At 41.0% G+C, this 20,914-nt stretch overlaps 1 protein-coding gene and 1 pseudogene across 1 annotated transcript; both read left to right on the plus strand.

Moving 5' to 3' along the window:
• The first annotated feature begins 498 nt into the window (after nt 1-498).
• On the plus strand, nt 499-8,421 carry LOC126993134 (protein CREG1-like). Its single transcript, XM_050851996.1, has 7 exons — nt 499-612; nt 2,354-2,443; nt 2,862-2,982; nt 3,419-3,573; nt 3,698-3,817; nt 4,682-4,763; nt 5,090-8,421. The coding sequence occupies exons 1-7, from the start codon at nt 559-561 to the stop codon at nt 5,197-5,199; spliced, it is 732 nt and encodes a 243-aa protein (XP_050707953.1). The 5' UTR covers nt 499-558; the 3' UTR covers nt 5,200-8,421.
• A 3,139-nt stretch (nt 8,422-11,560) lies between these two features.
• On the plus strand, nt 11,561-20,697 carry LOC126993133 (EF-hand domain-containing protein 1-like; annotated as a pseudogene).
• Nucleotides 20,698-20,914: the final 217 nt, after the last annotated feature.

The following is a 20,914-nucleotide window of genomic DNA, read 5'->3' on the forward strand; positions in this document are numbered from 1 at the left end:
ATGAGCGGCCGGGCAGGTGCGTAGCCAGGTAACAATCCCTTAGATAAGACCACCGTTGCCAGATTGTCGTACTCAGCGCATCATATTTACCGGTTTCGGACCAATATCTACTGCCAAGAAACACCAATATTTAACCATTCTAACGATAACTATATATGAAGCCAGTTATTGGGGTAGAGGAGACAGTTTTGGGGTCGGGAATAGCCGAACATAAGAACGAGTACAGCAATCTGATAACTTTGGGTAAGACTCGAGAATGCTCTTGCGTATGACTTCTGCCAAAATAGACTTGTGGGATACTACGCAGTGAAATAATACGGTCAAAGAGAAAAAGGAAGCATACAGAATTACAGATATGGCATAAAAAAATTAGTAAGTACACGACAGAACACAATATAACAAAATCCCTCACACACATACCAAAAAAAAAACCGGGAAAGGTAGATTGACGTACTTTAGAATCATTATCGCGCATCTGGTAACAAAGCCAGGTGACAACAACAAGAGGGAGAGAGAGAGAGAGAGTGCCAGAGTGCCAAGGAACACCTCTCGTTCATCATGTCGAAATATACGCCACAATACAGTGCTCTAGGGCGAGTGAACAACATGCAGGTAAGACTTAAGGTTCTCTGACACTAATAACACAGCTGGTAGAGGAATAACACAGGTAAAGGTTAATTAAAGGTACTTACCATTGGGGAATAACGTTAACAAAATTTAAAGTTCGTAAGGTCAGAAAGGATGTCAGGCGGGTTGTGATTTGCGTTTTTTTATGTTCATGGTACAGAAGAAAGGTCATATTACCATCAAGGTCTTAACGTCAGAAAGGATATTAAAGGTCAGAAAGGAGATCAGTCAGGTTGTGATATGTGTTTTTTAGGTTCATGGTACAGAAGAAAGGTCATATTACCATCAAGGTCATAAGGTCAGAAAGGATATTTAAGGTCAGGAAGGATATCAGTCGGGTTGTAATTTGTGTGTTTTTAGGTTCATGGTACAGAAGAAAGGTCATACTACCACCAGGGTCATATAACTACCCCTGGCAATGCTCAGAACTCCTAGGAAAGACTTAAATATGTGACAAAATCTAAAGTTCGTAAGGTCAGAAAGATCAGTCAGGTTGTAATTTGCGTTTTTTTTAGGTTCATGGTAAAGAAGGAAGGTCATACAGTACCTACTATCAAGGTCATAGAACTACCCCTGGCAATCCTCAGATCTCCTAGGAAAGACTTAAATATGACAAAATCTAAAGTTCATAAGGTCAGAAAGGATATCAGTCAAGTTGTAATTCACGTTTTTTCAGGTTCATGGTACAGAAGAAAGGTCATACTATCATCAAGGTCATAAAACTATCCCTGGCAATGCTCAGAACTCCTATAAATGTCTGTGAATATGACCCTTAGTTTTAAATGGTTCAGTGCCCCCTGCTTACCCTCGACTTCCTCCTGCTTCTGTAATTGGTTATGTAAAAATGATGTCAGAGTTATGCTTGTTCAGAATGACTTGGCAATGTTTGTAAGTTAGGTTTGGCTCTGGTGGATCAAATTTATGTTAGTAGCAGTGAATCTATGGCTAGGAAGACTGTCTCTGGTCATGTCTTTTATGTATTTTAAGTCAGCTAAGTGCATGTCAGGGTTCTCCTACTTCATAAAGACCTGCCAATTAATGTTAGATAGGTTAGGCTCTGGTGGATCAAATTTATATTGGTAGCAATGAATCTATGGCTAGGAAAACTGTCTCTGGTCATGTCTTTTATGTATTTCAAGTCAGCTAAGTGCATGTCAGGGTTTTCCTACTTCATAATGACCTACCAATTAATGTTAGATAGGTGAGGCTCTGGTAGATCTAATGCACATTGTTGGCAATGAATCTATGACTAGGAATACTGTCTTAGGTCATGTCTTTTATGTTAGATAAGTGCCACTAGTGAGCAAGAAAGGGTTATACATTCCATCACTATTTTCACCCTTGTTTTGATTGTTACACTTTTCCAACAGTTTTCCGAGAGGTTTGAAGGTTAGTAGAAGACATATATATGGCAACACAAGAATTCTTTGTAAGGTAGGAAGTGAGATCTGGGTGCACTGATATAACCAATATGAACCCAACAAAGAAGTGAAGCAGGGCCGTGTTCAAGATGAGAACCTGAGTCAGCAGGCAGGAAACACTCCCCACTGGGACTTCCCTGGTTATGCTTCACACCTTGGTCATGCAAGCCCACATTGTTACCAAGTTAATTACTCTTCTTAGCTTAAAAGGAAAAACAACAGCCCTTCCTTGTCAGTCTCATTAACTACACATCCTGCTTGAAATATCAGAATTGGGAAAATTACAGTCTGGTTTCCTCTTCCAGCAAGAATACCCAACTCAGAAGTGCAAGTATTTCTTTGCTGGCTTCATCACAGCCCTTCTCATCACTCTGATAAGTGGCACAGTGTTTCAGGTAAGACTTACAGCAGGCACTCTTCTGAATGTCTTTGTCACTACCATGTTTAAGCATTTAGCTATTAGTTCATCCACTGCAATATTTCTTTCACTTAGCATGAAACATCATTGCTAAACAATAATGTTGTGCTTTTCAATTCACTTGAAATTGGGTTCATTAATTTGTCTCATAACAAGAGTGAATACTGATGGCATTTGTACTGTACTTGTCTGTTTGCAGTGTTAAAAGAAACTTCCCAAGCTGTATGAACTGCCCAGATCTTGATTACAATAGCTTAACACATTAATTTTGAAGCTTAACTTTTCTTGATCAATAGTGACTGTAGCAAACACACTCTTTGCATTTGGACATGTTGACACACTTTAACAGCTATGCCTGTCTTCATGCTGCACTAACACCATCACTCCCTTCACAGCTGTGCCTCTACTCCTCCAACCCTGTGGTTGTATCATCTGGGGCAGCACGGCACACCTGGCCGGCCCCGCCCCCCCATGAAGAGGTGGCCAGAGTGGCGCGCTATGTGGTGCACATCTCAGGTAAGAACTTGTCCATTCACCCACACCTTGGAGGTTGAGGGTAGTGTTAGTTTGTGGTGATTTTGTAGTGCCAGCACTCTCATTCGTTGCCTCCCAGGGCGCCCTATATCACGTATGCATGCTAGCGTCCATCCTCTGTTTGCTTCCCAAAGGATACAGGGACTATTGTTTACCCAGTGTTTGTCTAGCCCAGCATCGCAAGTCCAGACAACACCTAAAGCACAGGAGTAACCCAGTTTTCTTGGCCTGTGAAATAATGTTATAATTGCATTTTTTTCAATGAGTATTTAGGAATCAGCTGTTCTCCATAATAAAAACTCTAAGAACAACTCCCACAACCAAAGCTAAAGACTGCAGGATGATGATAGTAATGCTGTCACTCTTAACAACAATGAAAAGTTCAGTGATATAACTTTGGTGTTGGTGTTCCCCCCAGACTGGGCCTCCATCTCCACCATCTCCACGGCGCCCCCCATCAAGGGCTACCCATTCGGCAACATAATCAGCATCAGCGACGGCCCGGTGACCAAGGCCACGGGCACCCCCTACGCCTACCTCACCCGCATGGACCTCAGCGGCAAGGACTTACTAGTGAGGATCAGCCCCCTAAGTTTTTTTATGAATATTAATGAAATGAAAATGAAAAATAGGAAAAGAAAAACGAGTCAACCTGGGATCACAACACTATCAAATGAGTGCTCCCTTACCTTTGCAGGATGATGCCCGCGCCACACTGTCACTGTCGGAGGCCCAGTCGGACTACTGTAGGAACCACGACTTTGACCCCGAGAACCCCCAGTGTGCCCGCGTCCTGTTGACTGGCACCATGCTGGAGGTGAGGCATTGGGCTGCGGCTCCTCATCTGTGTGGGAAAGAGTGAAAGGCTGTGTGTGAAAGTTGTTTATATTGAAGTTAATAATTGTTAGTAGGTGTCCAGAGCCAAAGGGGATCTGCACCAAAAGTGAGTTTAAAAATAATTAGTGTTAATGCTCCCCAACTTTGTTTTTATCATATTGTCACTTTATTTTGATCCCTCAGTACACCATCTAGAGTGAAACCAAATTGTCGAGCCCGTTTTGGGGTTGGCTCCCACGGGTTCTTTCCTCCCCTCTCCTTTGACACACAGTCCCAACACCTATATCTTCCTCACATATGTTAATTATGAGCAACACAGGAGAGGTACAAGTTGGTGTTGGAACTGTGTGGCAGAGCAGAGGGAAGGAAAGGACCCACGGGAGCCAACCCCAAAACGGACTCGACAATTTGGTTTCACTATAGTGCGGTGTTTGAATCAACTCAGCTATGAAGTCAGTTTGTGCGGGGCCCATTCAAAGAGTTCCCTCAGCCATAGCACTCCCAATTTTTATCTAATGTATACAGGATATTTGATACACAATTTCAAATAGTATGTAGATGGCATATGAGGGACAGTGATATATTGAGTGTGATCTGGCAGCACTGTGAGGAGGTTCAGGCCCCACTCTAACTAACTTCATATTTGTGTCGAACTATACATGGACGATTTTCCCTTGGCTGCCTATACTGTACAGCAGAGTAGGGTTATATGTGACATTATCCATAACTCAAAACCACAAAAATGGCATAAATATCCCTTTGGTTCTGACACTCCTGTTACTGTATCTTGGAACCTTGAAAATAATACGTTGACTTTCTTCCTATAAAAACATTTCCTTTCCAGGTGAAGAATGGAACGAGTGAAGCCGATTTTGCAAGAACGGCTCTCTTCTCAAGACACCCAGAAATGGAGTTTTGGCCTGCCGGTAAGCTATTTTTGGTCAAGATGCTTTACCAAAAATTTCTGTATATATATGCCGCTGAATTATAAACGTATAAGGCTATCATTGCTTTCTTCAGTTATTATGCAAATTGCTCACTTATGCTTTGAAGTGAAATATAGTTTAACCTTAGTCATTTGGAGGGTAACAAAAGTGAATGTTATTTTTCAGATTATAAGTTACAACATGGTTTTCATTGTATTTTTAGGAGTATAAAACCTCATTGGCGGGTCACTAATGGGTCTTTGTATGATTTTCTACCTGCCTACATATTTTCTTTGCTTCGTATTAAAGTGTAAGAATTTTTGCAGGTCACCACTGGCTGTTTATGAAGCTCAACATCACCCACATCTACGTTCTGGACTACTACGGGGGCGCCAACGAGGTGTCCGTTGATGAGTACTACAACACACACCTGTGAGGGCCACGCCACGCACCACCACGGTGACACCACTCACGCCAGATTTTATAAACATCGTAATAGCATTTGTTAACATTTACACGGCTAGTTTGGCTTTTTTTATTTCCACTTTTGGGACTGAGTTTAAGATATTTTCACAATCAAGTCAACATTACAAACTCAAGTCATAGAGAGTGATACGAAAACTCAAAAAGTCATATTATTAGTATTTATCAACAGTTATGTGGCTAGTTTGATTTTTTAATTACATTTTTGGGATAGAGTTAGTTAGAAGTGTTGGATTTTCATAGTTAAAATGACACTTCAAACATAAAAAATAGAAAATGATACAAAAGATCCACAAAACCAACTAAACACACCTTGAAAAACGGCTCCAAAAAGAAGAATCAGCTACGTTGTTTGTAAAGACTAATCCAACACCACAAACTCAGTCTCAAAAAGTGATACAAAAAAACCAACAAAACCAATTAACCTCACATTGAAAAACAGGTAAAAAAAAGACAGATCAGCCACATTATCATTACTAAACACTAACATGATGGCTAGAAAATCAGGCATCAGTGAAACATGTGGTATTTGTAGTTTCTTATGTCATGTTATTGGGGTGAAAAGCTCTGTTTACCTGTGTTGGCTTTGGGCTCAGGTAGTCTGGACATATATACTTTGCCTAATATGCTTTACCTGCCATAGAGGGCTTGGGACAGTTACAAGACATGAATTTGTGTATATTTTTGTATAGCGTGAAAGAAAGAGAGAGAAAGAAAAAGAATGAAAGATAAGGAAGAAAGAAAGAGTGAAAGAAGAGGAAGAAAGAAAGAATTAAAGAAAAGAAAGGGAATGAAAGAAAGAAAGAACAGAAGAAGAAAAGAGCAAATGAAAGACAGAAAAAGAATGAAAGAGAGAAAGAATTTGTCACCTTTTAAACTGTCAACATAAAAATATCCAGTTACTATTATAAGCTTCTATAGTCAATAATATACATGTGATAGCCATATATATTCCTTCTAAAGATCTTGTATGTTATTTCCTAGTTATTCCTGTAGCATAATCCAAGGTTGTGCAATGTGCATAGGTATTAAGGAAGAGTAGATCGTTTCATTCAATTATTAAAAGGTGTTCGGTAATGGTGTTAAGTTTCTGTGTACTTGTGAATACTTAACCCGGTAGCAGCGACGGGCCAAATTTATGGCTTTACCGTGTACCAGCGACGGGCCAAATTTTTGCCCTGATATAAACCCCAAAAAAATAGATGATGCATAAACTGATCACAAATGCATTGATATATATTATGAAATGGTTTGCGCGAGTGATGATTTTTTTCTCATTAATTTGCTTAGAGGGGCCTTTTAAGAAACACGATCCTCGCAGCTACCGGGTTAAGGTTGAGACGGAAAGACAAACACAGCAGAATTAGATGACCGATTGGAAAAAAAGTTAGAGGTTAAGACTGTCACTATGGCATGTCCTTAATATGATCTTCCGCCTAAGAGTGATTGAGGTGGCAAGGCTTTGTTTGTTTAGAAAGACAATGAATGGACGAGATAGACAGACAAACACAACAGCCAATAAGAAAGTAGAAAGAATAAGTCATAAAGGAAGTAAAAGCTGTATTAAACTGTGGTGTCTCCTTACTATGATCTTCCTTCCAAGTATATGTTGTGTTTTAATGTATTGAATTGGCAAGGGCCGTGTTTGTTCAGAGGCAATATGAGATAGACTTCAGAAGACTTGTATTAGTGTAGGAGTTTGGTTCCTAAATGACTGTATTGTTCCATCGTTTTAGGGAGGTTTCATATGGTCTTCCTCCTAAGTATTGTATTTTATTGTATTGAAATGCCAAGGTTGTTTAGAAAGGCAAAAAGCGGCTAACTTAAGAAGATTGGTATTAGTGTCGGAGTTTGGTTCCTAAATGGCTGTTTCCTTGAATCATTTTGGAAGGTTTCACAAATGATGAGATTATATATAAAGCAATATGAAGTTACGAGTTTATTAGTCAAACAGTGATAATGTGCCTTGTTATCTGTACACTTGAGATTATAAGAGCATTCGACAACCCAACGCACAAGATAAAGATGAATGGAAATACTTGTTCAGAATCTCATGGGTGTCAGCTGCTTCAGATAATTAACTATATTTTTACAGTCAGAACTATCTGATAACACCTTTACCAACTCGGGCCACTTTTCTCTTAGCACGGGGGCTTCGTGGTGCAGTGGGTAGCACACTCGGCTCACAACCGAGAGCCCGAATTCGATTCCCGGGCGGAGTGGAAAAATTTGGGCGGCTTTTCCGATACCCTACGCCCCTGTCCACTCGGCAGTGAATGGGTACCAAGTATTAATCGGGGGTTGTGTCCCGTCTCCTCTAGGCTAATTCCTTCCCCTCCTGTCTCTCTCCGGCATATGACCACAGATGTTGCGCCGACTAAACGAAACTTTCCAACTTCTCTTAGCATATTTCACATTTATTCCTGCCATTTCACTTATTTTCACACAACATTTAGCTGGTAATGATTGATTGGACTATAGGTTCATGGCGCAGCAACTACAGTGGTCATATGGCACCAAACATATCTGAGTTACTTAAAATCAGAAGTATAAAAAAACAAAAAATGCATTATAAAAATTCTAAAAACAAGATAAAACTAACCACTGTTGACAGCAAGCCTAGATGGTAATGATGGTGTTAAATCAGGTAAAATTTCTGTTCCACTATGAATATTAGACATTATAAAAGGGATTCACAGATATTGTAGGCAAGAACATAAACATAACTATTAGACAGCAACTTTCTTCTTCTTCCCCTTCTCCATTTTTAGGCCATCTTTACCCATTCTCGGGGTCAGATTTGCTATGATCCTCTGTCTAATGCTAATCTTTCCTCTATATCTAACAGTTCCAAGTCTTGTTGTACTGTTCCTCTCCATGTTCTCTTTTTTTTTCCAGCAAAGGAGACAGTTCAAGGGCATAAAAAAAACAATAATGAAAAAAAAAAAAGCCCACTACTTACTGTTTTGTTAGTCTGAGGAATCAATAAAGAGGAAAGACTAGATAACCTCACAGCACTTAACATCACCCAGCAACAAATATCCAAGAGTGTTTCCAAGAATATGTCAAGGTGGAACTTGTTGAATGCTCTCATAAATAGCCTCGTCCAAAAGCTCATTACCTGTATTACTAAAGATTTAATGCGTTTACAATATATATTTTTCAAACAAAATGCTCAGTGAGTTTGAGATTATCCTACAATTAACCCGTCCGCTGCGATTGGCACGGATTTGGCTTTCACTGGTATCCCGGTACCTAACATATATATATACTCCCAGGTCTATCTCTGCCTCTGTGGTGGATAGTGAAGTGTTTCCCATGTGGTATTGGTATGCTGGATATCCCCTCCCAAGGTGTATGACTTTACGTTTTTCTTCATTGAATTGTAGCAGCCACTTTTTGTTGCATTCCTGTAGCTTAAGTGATGTATTGAAGGAAATGTGCAGTCGAGGGGTTAATAAGTTTTGGACAGTATTTAGATTTACGCAACTTATCCATTATGGCCTGCAGAATGAGTTTAAATAATGCAGTAATCATCATCATCAGCTTCTGTTTAATGTTAGGTTTCCCTGTATTCTCGCATGAGGTTAGACGGTCATTGATAAGCTTAGGCCTCTCCAATGCCCGACGATACACTTCCAATTATTTCCGTTCTTTGCCTGATGATACGCTTCCAACTTTGGGAGCGTTGAGTAGCGGGCTTTTTTTTTTTCTCTCTGCACTCTTTTTGTTGCCCTTGAGCCGTCTCCTTTGCTGTAAAAAAATAAAAGAAATTCCGTCCCTTGCCTCACCCTCTCCAATGCCCAGTGCTGCCAAATCCTCTTCAGCACACTGCCTCCATGTCCTCCTTTGCCTGCCCCCCCCCCACACCCCCTCCCCTCTGCCCACCTCATTTCCACCACCCCCTGCCCACTCCTCAATCCCAAATCCCCCACCCCACCCACTCCTTGCCCTAACCCCCTCCCCACACTGTGCCTACTCCCTATACCCACCCCCCACTCCCTGCCCCCCAACCCCCTTTTTTTCTTATCAATATATTTAAATGGCTCCTTACCAGCAAGACTACGTAATGTGCTATTTTAAGCCCCCCTCCCACACATTTAACACCGGCTGCCATTGAGTCACAGGTATTGAAGAGAACGTGTGTCCTAGCTTACCTTGCCGCTGCACTGGGCTGAGAGACGATCACATACACTCAAACACACCGCAAACATATCCACACTCCCCCGCCGCCATTCGACTGAATTTGAATTTGGCGCCACACTCTTGCTCCTTGAGACCGTACCAGGTTATCGTACACTAAGCATCGTATATTTCCGACTTCTGACCTTTAACTATTGCCAGAAAATATCAGTTATTAACGATTTTAATGGTAGCTATAAATGAATCTCGTTGTTAGGGTGGAGGAAACAATTTTGGGGTCGGAAACCGGTAAATATGAGAGGCCGAGTACGACAGTCTGGCAACGTTGCTCCTTATAGGCCGCCCTCCCCTTCCCCCCACTCCCCCTTACCACAACTGTCCATGCATTGTACTACGCTATTATTTTCAACCTGTAAATTTCAAAGCCAAAAGAGTCCCAAGCACTTTTGATAGGCAACTTTTTCTTCTAATTCCTCTTTTTTATTAACACTACCGTACACACACATCATTATCCTATTCTAATTTCACTTCAGCACAATAGTAAATATCGATATCTTAATCACCTGTTACGTTTTTTTACGGTAAAGGACGCAGCTCAAGGAAAAATAGAAAAAAAGCCCGCTAATCACTTCCCCTATATAAAAATGTAGATTGGCGAAAAGAGAGATCAATTAGCACATGAACACACGAACTCTATATTTCCTCTATAATAAACGGCCATTATGAGAACAACAACCAATAAATAAATGAAATATTGTACACGTAATTTCTTGTATAGGTATAGCTACAGCAAATCACACTATATATTGCCTGGGGATCGGGATGACATACGTTCTTCCCTTATCCTATGGTGTGTAACTTTGCAACAATAAACCACCAATCAATCGATAAAATAAATCAAATAAGACTCCCCCTTTCCCCCCCAAGCAAAATAGCGTCGCGGTCTCCATGGCAACGCGTCCCCCAATGCCGGTTACCTGTCACACGCGTCCAGGAGACAGGTGTGGCGGCCAGGTGAGAGGCACACCTTCTAAAACACCTGTAACGCGTCAACGGCAGGGGTTTGAGGCAGAGGACCATTATAGGCCACATACTTATAACAAACACCTGTAACTCGTCAACTTCAAGTGTTTGTGCTAGCCCCTGAACATTCTATTACAAGCTCCTCATTAACGGCAGGTGTTTGTGTTAGAGGACCCCTAAACATTCTATTACAAGCACCTCATTAACGGCAGGTGTTGGTGTTAGAGGACCCCTAAACATTCTATTAACAAGCACCTCATTAACGGCAGGTGTTGGTGTTAGAGGACCCCTAAACATTCTATTAACAAGCACCTCATTAACGGCAAGTGTTTGTGCTAGCGAACCCCTAAACATTCTATAACAAGCACCTCATTAACGGCAGGTGTTTGTGCTAGTTAATCCCTAAACATTCTATAACAAGCACCTCATTAACGGCAAGTGTTTGTGTTAGAGGACCCCTAAACATTCTATTACAAGCACCTCATTAACGGTTGGTGCTTGTGTTAGAGGACCCACAAACATATCCTATAACGATCGCATGTAATTTATAAACGGCCAAACATCCTCATAGCAATCTGAAGAGGTGGAGGCCTATGTATATTTGCATAGGCCTACGTATGTTTGCGAATGACGTATAATATGGGGATATCTAGCCTACATATAGATAGATATAGATTGATAGATGTATTAGCATAACGATAGAATCAATAAATTTATACTTGTAGAGACGAGGTAGAGTTTTTAAACATGAAATTTACACCATTATTGCTTTGAAAAGTGTTATATATGTTTTTTTAAGTTATTGATATATGATTTAAGTGATGTTGCTATAGTCTGCGACAGAAAGGATTGTAGAGATTTAATGCAATATATCCGGTGGTATTAATTGCACCTGGCTTATTCACCGGTTATATAAGTATTTCCTATCCAATTAAAGTTAGCCATGACACCGTGAATCATCGATCTTTAGTTATATACTTAAGTCAAAAAACGAAAAATACAATGTGCTAAGTACGATATTTTTTTTACAACAAAGGAGACAGCTCAAGGGCACAAAAATAGGATACAATAATAATAAAAAAGCCCGCTACTCGCTGCTCCTAAAAAGAATCCAAAGAGGTGGCCGAAAGAGGGGTCTGATAACGTTGGTCTTACCTTCATTCTTGGCAGTCCTTGAAGCCTGGAGGTGAGGACAGGAGGTGAAGAAGAGCCACGCCATGTCAGACCTGCCGCTGCTGCCCGGGTACACGTTCTCCACGCCCGAGGTAAGAAGCAGGACTCGAAACCCGGACCGAACCCCATTGTTGCCAGATTGTCGTACTCAGACCATAGTATTTACCGGTATCTGACGCCTAACTATTGCCAAGAAACACCAGGAATTAACTATTTTAACGATAATTTTAAGTGAATCTCCTTATTGGGGTCCACGAGACAGTTTTTGGTTCGGAAGTCGGTAAATTTAAGATGCTGAGTAAGACAATCTGGCAACTTTGCCCCAACCAATCACAGTTGCCGACCAGCACCGTTGCCAGATTATCGTACTCAGAGCCTCGTATTTACCGGTTCCTGAGCCATAGCGATTGCCAAAAAGCACCAATAATTAACCATTTTAACGATAACTATATATAAAGACAGTTATTGGGGTCGAGGAGGCAGTTTTGGGGTAGGAAATCGGCAAACATAGGAGGCTGAGTACAATAATATGGCAACGTTGCCAAACAAGTCACCAACCAGCTTTAGGAACGCCAAAAACACCTATAATCAACGGTTTTAGTGAGGATTATAATTGAATATTGTCTTTTCGTGTAGATGCGAGAGAAAAGGGTCAGAAATCGGGAAATGTAATGCGCTGAGTAGGGTGATGTGTTCACGACCCGGACAGTAAAGTGAATAATATTCATAAAAAAAAAAGTTATTGAGCTACAGGAGAGATTTTGTGCTTAAAAGAAAGCTTAACTAATTCCCCATCTTATGCTATGAGTTTCATATCTGTAGATATCATAGTATTGGTTTTACAGCCGTTTTTAAAATCCAGAATTCTCTGTCCGGGTCGAGACCGCGTGTTCACGACCCGGACGGGGTTGTGGTCTCAACCCGGACGGATGTTTTGGTCCACCAAAAACACACTTACACCAATGTTTTATATTTTTTCTTACTAAGAACATCCAGAACATGACACTGAAAGGTGGAATAAAACAATTGGTAGCAAAATATCAATGTAATAAAAAAATATATATGATAAAAAAAAGGTAACTGAATTCCTTAAAACTACGCCTTTTTTCTTTCGTATGTTAATATATAGTATTAATATTGGTTTTAGGTTAAAATGAGAGTGATTGACAGAGTCATTTAAAAAAAAAAAATCCTTCTTATACCTCCGTGTTCTCGACTCGGACATCACGTGCACACTGTCCGAGTCGAGACCACGCACATCATTTTTTTAAAAAATTCGTAAAAAATATAAACAATTGGCCTAGGTTAAATATTTCAATTTGGAGAAGTAAACACTAATGGGGGGCACATATTAATGCTAAAAATAATTCACTTCCATCAATAAAACACTTCGAAAAATCACTCGATATTTAGCCGTGGCAAATACCCATTTCCAGCCTTTTCCATGGCTTTATCTCACATATGGTACATTATAGTTGTAAGAACTATGCAATCATTCACTTTTTAATTGGTTTTTCCAGTACACTTAATTTGCATGAATTGTCAAAAATTGTCCGAGTCGAGAACACGGCATAATTTTGTCTAGCGGGCACCCCAAACGAGTCCATTGTTGTTTAGGCACTCCGTATTATCACTGATTTTATGCCAATATGGCTATATTACATAACAAAACTTATCACAAGTTGATCACGCCTTATTCGTGGTCATGGCACAATATATCCTGATGCCGAAAATTAAGATCGCGACCTCTTAAAATCGAAATTCTTACCATGCTTACAAGCGGAGCGTCGGCGGGGAGGTTTGCAAATGGCGTCTAGTTAGGACCGCCCTCCCTCATACGTCATAGCTCTGACGTCATCCTAGGCTCGATCGTTCATTGGTTAATCAAGACTGTCCGGGTCGAGACCTTGTCCGGGTCGTGACCACACGACCCTAAACAAATATGTGGTTATCCTCCTTCCCCCTCTCTCTTCCCATTCTTCGGCATCCTCCCTTATTCCATTCCCTCTTTTCTCTTCTGCACTTATTGCCTGAGGGTTGGGCTGGCATGCTCCTCCCTTCTCCTTTAATTGTTGTTTACTTGCAACAATAAACTATCAATCAATCTATCTTATTCTTCCTCCTCCTCCTCTTCCCTTCATCCTTTTCCTCCTTCCTTTCTATTATCATCAGTTTTCTTCTTTCCTCCTTCCTTCTCCTCCATCATTCTCTCTTCCTGCCTTTCGTCCTTTTTCCATCTTAAAATTACGATGCTCGAAACCCGGACCGAAGCAAGAAACCGAATCACAATTACCAACCAGTTCGTCGTACTCAAAACTCTGATTCATCGGTTTTCAGACCCATAACTCTCGTATCCACACTAGTAACGATATTCCTTTAAAGTTATTGTTCAAACCGTGAATTATTGATGTTATTTTGTGATAGTTATGGTCTAGAAACCGGAAAACACTAAGATGTGATAAGTATGGTGATTTGGTAACACTGCCACCAACACCAAATAGTCAAATGAGATTCCACTTCACAACGACGAATTTCTAAGAGATTTAACCCGTAAAATAAAGGAAAGAACACATTTATATTGATACACTACAAGGGATATTCATTTTATGTGTGTGAGCTATCTTTGAAGTCGGTAGTTAGAGTATATAGTAGTAGACGTAGTAGTAGTAATAGTAGTAGTAGTAGTGATGGTGGTGGGGGTAACCTTTCGATCTACTTTTCATTCTACACACCGAATCTGCCTAAAAGAAAAGTGTTGAGAGATTCTAATGGGGACAGTATACCCGCATTCTCTTGATAGGGGCCTTCATTTCTTTAACAGCAGAGGCAGCGCCCTATCCGGCAAAGTTTGGGCTGGAGCAAGGGAGTGCCTCTTGTAGGACCTCCCCTGCAGCCCCTTCTGTCCGAGGCCGACCAGCAGGACCTTCTGAGGTGAGAGAGAGAGAGAGAGAGAGAGAGAGAGAGAGAGAGAGAGAGAGAGAGAGAGAGACTGTACATAGATAAATGGAAATAGATATAGATAGATTAGATAGATAGATAGAGAGAGAGAGAGAGAGAGAGAGAGAGAGAGAGAGAGAGAGAGAATGTACATAGATAAATGGAAATAGATATAGATAGATAGATAAGAGAGAGAGAGAGAGAGAGAGAGAGATAGACTGATAAATAGATAAGAGAGATGTACATAGATAAATGGAAAGAGAGAGAGAGAGAGAATGTACATAGATAAATGGAAATAGATATAGATAGATAGATAAGAGAGAGAGAGAGAGAGAGAGAGAGAGAGAGAGAGAGAGAGAGAGACTGATAAATAGATAAGAGAGATGTACATAGATAAATAGAAAGAGAGATGTACATAGATAAATGGAAAGAGAGAGAGAGAGAGAGAGAGAGAGAGAGAGAGAGAGAGAGTAAATAGATAAGAGAGATGTACATAGATAAATAGAAAGAGAGATGTACATAGATAAATGGAGAGAGAGAGAGAGAGAGAGAGAGAGAGAGAGAGAGATTGATAAATAGATAAGAGATGTACATAGATAAATGGAAGAGAGAGAGAGAGAGTCAGTGTTAATCACTCATTCTACTCTATAAGCTATGAGAATGCATACTAAGTAGTCTTTGAAATGAAGCTGCTGATGATATAAGAAAGGTAAAGAGCAAGAGTCATACATCACAGCATCCACTATAAATAAAATTCGCCTGCACCACCAACGGACTGGGGTCATTAAGAGAGCCTACTGGGGCTATAGGCATCATCTACAAAAAGTAATAATAATAACTGAAAATGGAGAAAATGGTACCACTAATACCTCATAAGCTCATAAATTAAAAGTTCACCTGGGCACCCTACATACCTGTCACTAATCAAGGTAGGCAGATATTACATAGAAAGGTGCAAAAGATGAGAGAGAAGAGAAGATGCAAGAGAAGATGGCGCCACTATAAACGCTTGCCTGCGCCATGACGGGCTGGGGGCGACTACCATCCAGGCCCCTCAAGCAAGCCTACCAGCACAATAGGCATAGACGTTAAAAAAAAAAAAAAAAAAAAAAAAAAAAAGTTAATCAGTAAATCTAATTCACACTTTTTATTAACCAAACCTGCCTGCCTCAATCACTGTCAGGTATGCATGTGGCACAGGTGAGCAACAAAAATCAATCCATCAACTGTCGATTATCATGATTTCCAGGGAGGAGAGAAGACTACAGTTCGCATCCCGCCCCCGCCGTGCCTCCACACCCCCAAAGTTCCTGCCGGAGTGGGCGGTGTTGGACAAGAAGGTGACACATGGGAACTCCTCAAACCTCCTCCTACTCCTACTACTCCTCCTTCGACCAGCAGGATACCAAGGCCAGCTGACAACGTGACAGGCACACTCACACAGCCATGAGTTAAAGAACATAAAGCATTGCCTTCTGCTTATGTCGTCAGCTTGCTAAGACTTTACGTTCACACAAGTTTGCTGTAGATGGCTCTTTGCCTCATCGAAGTACCCAATAGGATGCAGTAGTGGGGTTGGGTAGCTTAGTCTCTCGGCCGCCACTTTGCAGGTACATAAAGAAATAGTTGAATACCAAGTGACAAGAGGCTCACAGCTTTTAGTACTGTCAAAAGGCTTCTATATAGGGTATGTGGATATTGCTTAAACCTGGATCACCATAAGAATAACACTGATTCACAAAAAAAGGTGGTTCCTAATGCAATATCAAATGACAGGAGGCACACAGCTTTTAGTACTGTCAGTAGGCTTGTATGTAAGTTGTGAGAGTAATGCCTAAAGCTGGATTACTGTAAAAATGTTTGAAAGGCGATACTGAAGCATACACGGATTTACAAAGAAAGGGGTTTTTAGTGCACTGCCAAATGACAGGAGGTACACAGCTTTTAGTACTGTCAAAAGGCTTCTAGATAGGGTGTGTGGGTAATGCTTAGATTTTTTTTTTTTTTTTTTTTTTACATGTTTCTGCCTGTGGCACCGTAGGCTTTCTTGGTGGGGCCTGATGATCAGCCCCAGTCAATTGTGGCACAGGCAAGTGTTTATAGTGGCACCATCTGGCTTGGTTCATGCTGCCCCCCCACAGCTCATCATTGACCCTCTCTCTTAGAGAGAAAATCTAGAGTTCGGATTGAATAGTGGTCTTCTGGACAGTATGTGCATAGTCTTAGGCCACTCGGCGGTGACTGAAAAATCCTGGCTTATGGCAGCGGGCAGGGCATGAAACCACGTCGTTCTGGGCACAGCGCAATCATGCTGTCCACTCAGCCACTACCTACCTGGATTGCCTAGATTGCCATAATAAAATCTGAATGATACTTATTTACAAAATAGGTGGTCCATAATGCAGTATCAAATAATAGGAAACACGAAGCTTTTAGTACCATCAATAAGCTTGTAGAAAGGGTGCGGGGGTGTTGCTTTTACAAAACTGGGTCATCATCTATGAAAAGTTTGAAGAACGATGGACTGACTCACAAGAAGTGATTCAGGCCAGACAACAAAAGGCACAGCTTTTAGTACTGTCCATAGACCTATAAAGGGATTGTGTAAGTACATAATGCTGGAGGAAGGCTGGAAACACAACACCAACGTTTCTCTATTCTTTGCTTCTTACAACACACACACACACACAGGTCAGTCTTAGCCGCAGGTCAATGTCTGCACTTTTATTTTAGACCACGCGTGTGTGTGTTCCTCCCTTGATCCTCTCAAGTTCCAACAATTCGGAAACTACCAAGTCCTTTACGGGAAAAGGAGTGTCGGAGGACCGCATAGTTAGATCGTTGTTGTGGTGTTCGGTTAACATTTTCAGACTACTCATTAAACACGGTCCCATTTGCCCCGTGTTAGCCTAGAGGCAAATAAACCTAAATAATTCATTTTTTAATAATAAAAAACACCACTTAAACATAAACACCTTATAGTTCTCCGTTTTTTTTTTTTTTTTTTTTTTTTTTTCAGAACTAGCATCTCTTGTGTTTAACTTTCTTGCTGTTCTCTTCTTATGAAACAGACATCTTATTCACCTTGTTTTTCCTTCATGTGAGGATTATCATAAACAAGTGTGTGTGTGTGTGTGTGCGTATGTGTGTGTGTTAGTTGCAGTATACAGGGCCTAAACTACACTCCTAAGGTCCCGTCTCCATGCCTATAATTGTCCACTCTTTCCTTAAACTGTTTGACTCTCTTTACCATCACATCTTCCCTTAACCCGGTAGCAGCGGGGATCATGTTTCTTAAAGGGCCCTCTAAGCGAGAAAAATGGGGAAAAATCATCACTCACACAATCCATTTCATAATATATATCAAAACATTTCTGATCAGTTTGTGTATCATCAATTTTCGGGGGTTTAAATCATGGTACAAGTTTGGCCCGTCGCTGCTACACGATAAAGCCACAAATTTGGTCCATCGCTGCTACTGGGTTAATCCATTTCAGGCATCAATCACTCTATACGGAAAACTGAATCTCTCAACATTATTTAATCACCTTCCTTTCATTGTGTGTATGTGTGCGTGTGTGTCACTTTTAACATCTTGAACTACGTATTTTATTTTTATTTTTATGACGCTATATATTCCGATTAACAGACTAAACTCTACACCACATTTTCAGGTGCTGCGGTTCAAGGGGTATTTCACTGAGCAGGTGGAGGGCGGGCGGCAGGTGTGTTGTGTGCGGCCTGTCATCATCTACTATTACCTGGTGGATGACGCAATAGCCGTCACGGAGCCCCGGACACCTGTGAGCCTCAGCTGTGACATCCTCATAACCTTCACACACCTTTACTTCTGCTCCTCACATATATCAATCTGTTCTTAGTCATGCTTTCTGAAGTCATATGTATTACTGACTTATACAATAGCTGTCATGTAGCCTCGGACATCTGTGAGCTTCCCTTGTGACATTCTCATAACCTTCACACACCTTTACTACTGCTCCTCACATATCTGTCAGTGTGTTCTTATAAGTCATATGTATGCTGTCACGTAGCCCCGGACATCTGTGAGCTTCCCTTGTGACATCCTCATAACCCCCTTGTGACATCCTCATAACCCTGACACACACTTTTACTTCTGCTTATTGTATATTGGTCACCTCCTCTCTCAATATGTTCTTATTACATAGTCTTTTGTAATGCAACTTTTTACTACTGCAAGGGGTGTTAGAATACATGAATCTTGAAAATGGAAAAAGTTACATACACATTCACCCTTACAAAACAAAATCAAAACCACATAGTCTTTTGTGATGCAACTTTTTACTACTGCAAGGGGTGTTTGAATACATGAATCTTGAAAATGGAAAAAGTTACATACAAATTCACCCTTACACAAACAAAATCAAAACCACATAGTCTTTTGTAATGCAACTTTTTACTACTGCAAGGAGTGTTAGAATGCATGAATCAAGAAAATGGAAAAATAAAAGGCAAGTGGAACAGTGAAATAAGTTACCTACACCCTTACACAAACAAAATCAAAACCACATAGTCTTTTGTAATGCAACTTTTTACTACTGCTATAGATGTCATATGAAATAAATCTTGAATATGAAAAAAAAAAAAAAAAATTGGGAAGTAGAAGACAGTGAATTAAGAAAGTTACATATTCACCTTTACACAAACAAAACTAAAACCACATACCTCTACATCTTTTTACCTTTTCATGTCTCTCCTCTTTACAATCTCATTTTTATTTTCTCCTTAGAACTCGGGCTGGATCAGGGTGCGCCAGCTGAGCCAGCAGTGCCTCACCCGGACGGGCTTCTGGCACTGGGCGCACCTCAACCTGGGCGAGACACTGAACCTCTCGGCCGCCACTCGTCATCTCGACTACGACCCCTTCACTAAAAGTACTGCCTGAGGGATGGGAAGAAAATGGATTATTATATTTCTACTACCTTGACCTAATCTATTTTTTTCTTAGGTGTTCCACTGATGCAAAATAAAAATAAACTGTAACCTAACTTGTGCAACCCTCAGGAGTACTTGCTGAGTGAGGGACAGAGCTGGGCAAGCCCTGTCCCAATCCTCCTGATCCCTACACCCTCATACAGTCCAGAGCCGAGGCCCCACGAACCTCCGACCTGCGGCCACACTCAGCTCCCCAGATACCCCCCCAGCTGAGAGGCATCCTGCTCAAGTAAGTGAATAAGCTATAAATTTTTGAAACTCAAATTCCCATAACAGCCAGTCAAACGAAGTCAAATTTCACCCACTTTGCAAGGTTTGACGTCATGGTGGAGGAGATGGAGAACAGCAAGTCCACCGCCAACCCCGCCGTGCTGCTGTACCGGCCGCAGGACCTTACCGTGGAGCTCCGGCAGCCGTCATACTTCGACCACACGGAGATCAGGAAGTTCAGCCCCGTTATCCTTCGGGCCATCAGAGTGCCACTGCATGACTCTGGAGGTGAGGTGAAGCTGGGAGGAGTCAGAGGCCGCGGTCCGTTATGTGAAGTAAAAATATAATGTCCTGTAGCCCCATTGCACATGACTTTCTCTATAGCTCACCTTTATGCTATCCAAATCCGTTATGCAAGAGTTAATCAAGACACCTCGCCACCCGAAATTGACCTCTCTTTTGGTCACTCTATACTTTTGTCTGTTGTGGGAGCGGTGAGTAGCGGGCTTTTTTTTCTACACTTTTTGTTGCCCTTGAGCCATTTCCTTTGTTATAAAAAAAAAAAAAAAATAAATAAAATCTTTCTTTCATCGCTCTCGCTGGTAAACTCTGAAACAGCCTCCCTTCCTCTATTTTCCTCCTGCCTAAGACTTGAACACTATTGAGGGGAGTATCAATTAAGACACCTCTCCATCTCTCTTTTGGCCACTCTTTCCTCTCTGCTTTTTGTTTTTGTACTTGAGTTGTTTCCTCTATTGTAAAAAGAAAAAAAAAAGAATAGAAGTTACTTGATCTCATTCTGTGGCACAATATTACTAAAGATATTAGCTATTGTTTGTCCAAATATTCTTTCAACAATATTGTTCTGCAGCATGGGAAGACAGACGTCGCAACTATTTATTTATTTTATGTAATAGTTTTTATGTTCATGTTTAAATGCTCAATGCTCATAACTTCATCAAGGTAACAATGTAGAAGAGCAGAGAAGAAGAAGAAGGTATTTTAGATCTCCTGGCAGCTAAAATATATAAATGAACTTGGTGACTGACTGTACTCTTGGTGAGGGTATAAATCATTTCAGGTTCCTTTGTCAACATCGGGAGGAGGTGGCCAGGGGTGAGTGGCTGCTGCCTGGCCACCTGATTCCTCCGGCCACTGTGACCATCTTTGGCAGAAGGTGAGTGACTGCTGTGATGAGTAACTCTGAA

This window comes from Eriocheir sinensis, unplaced genomic scaffold, assembly GCF_024679095.1.
Source record: "Eriocheir sinensis breed Jianghai 21 unplaced genomic scaffold, ASM2467909v1 Scaffold567, whole genome shotgun sequence".
NCBI lineage: Eukaryota > Metazoa > Arthropoda > Malacostraca > Decapoda > Varunidae > Eriocheir > Eriocheir sinensis.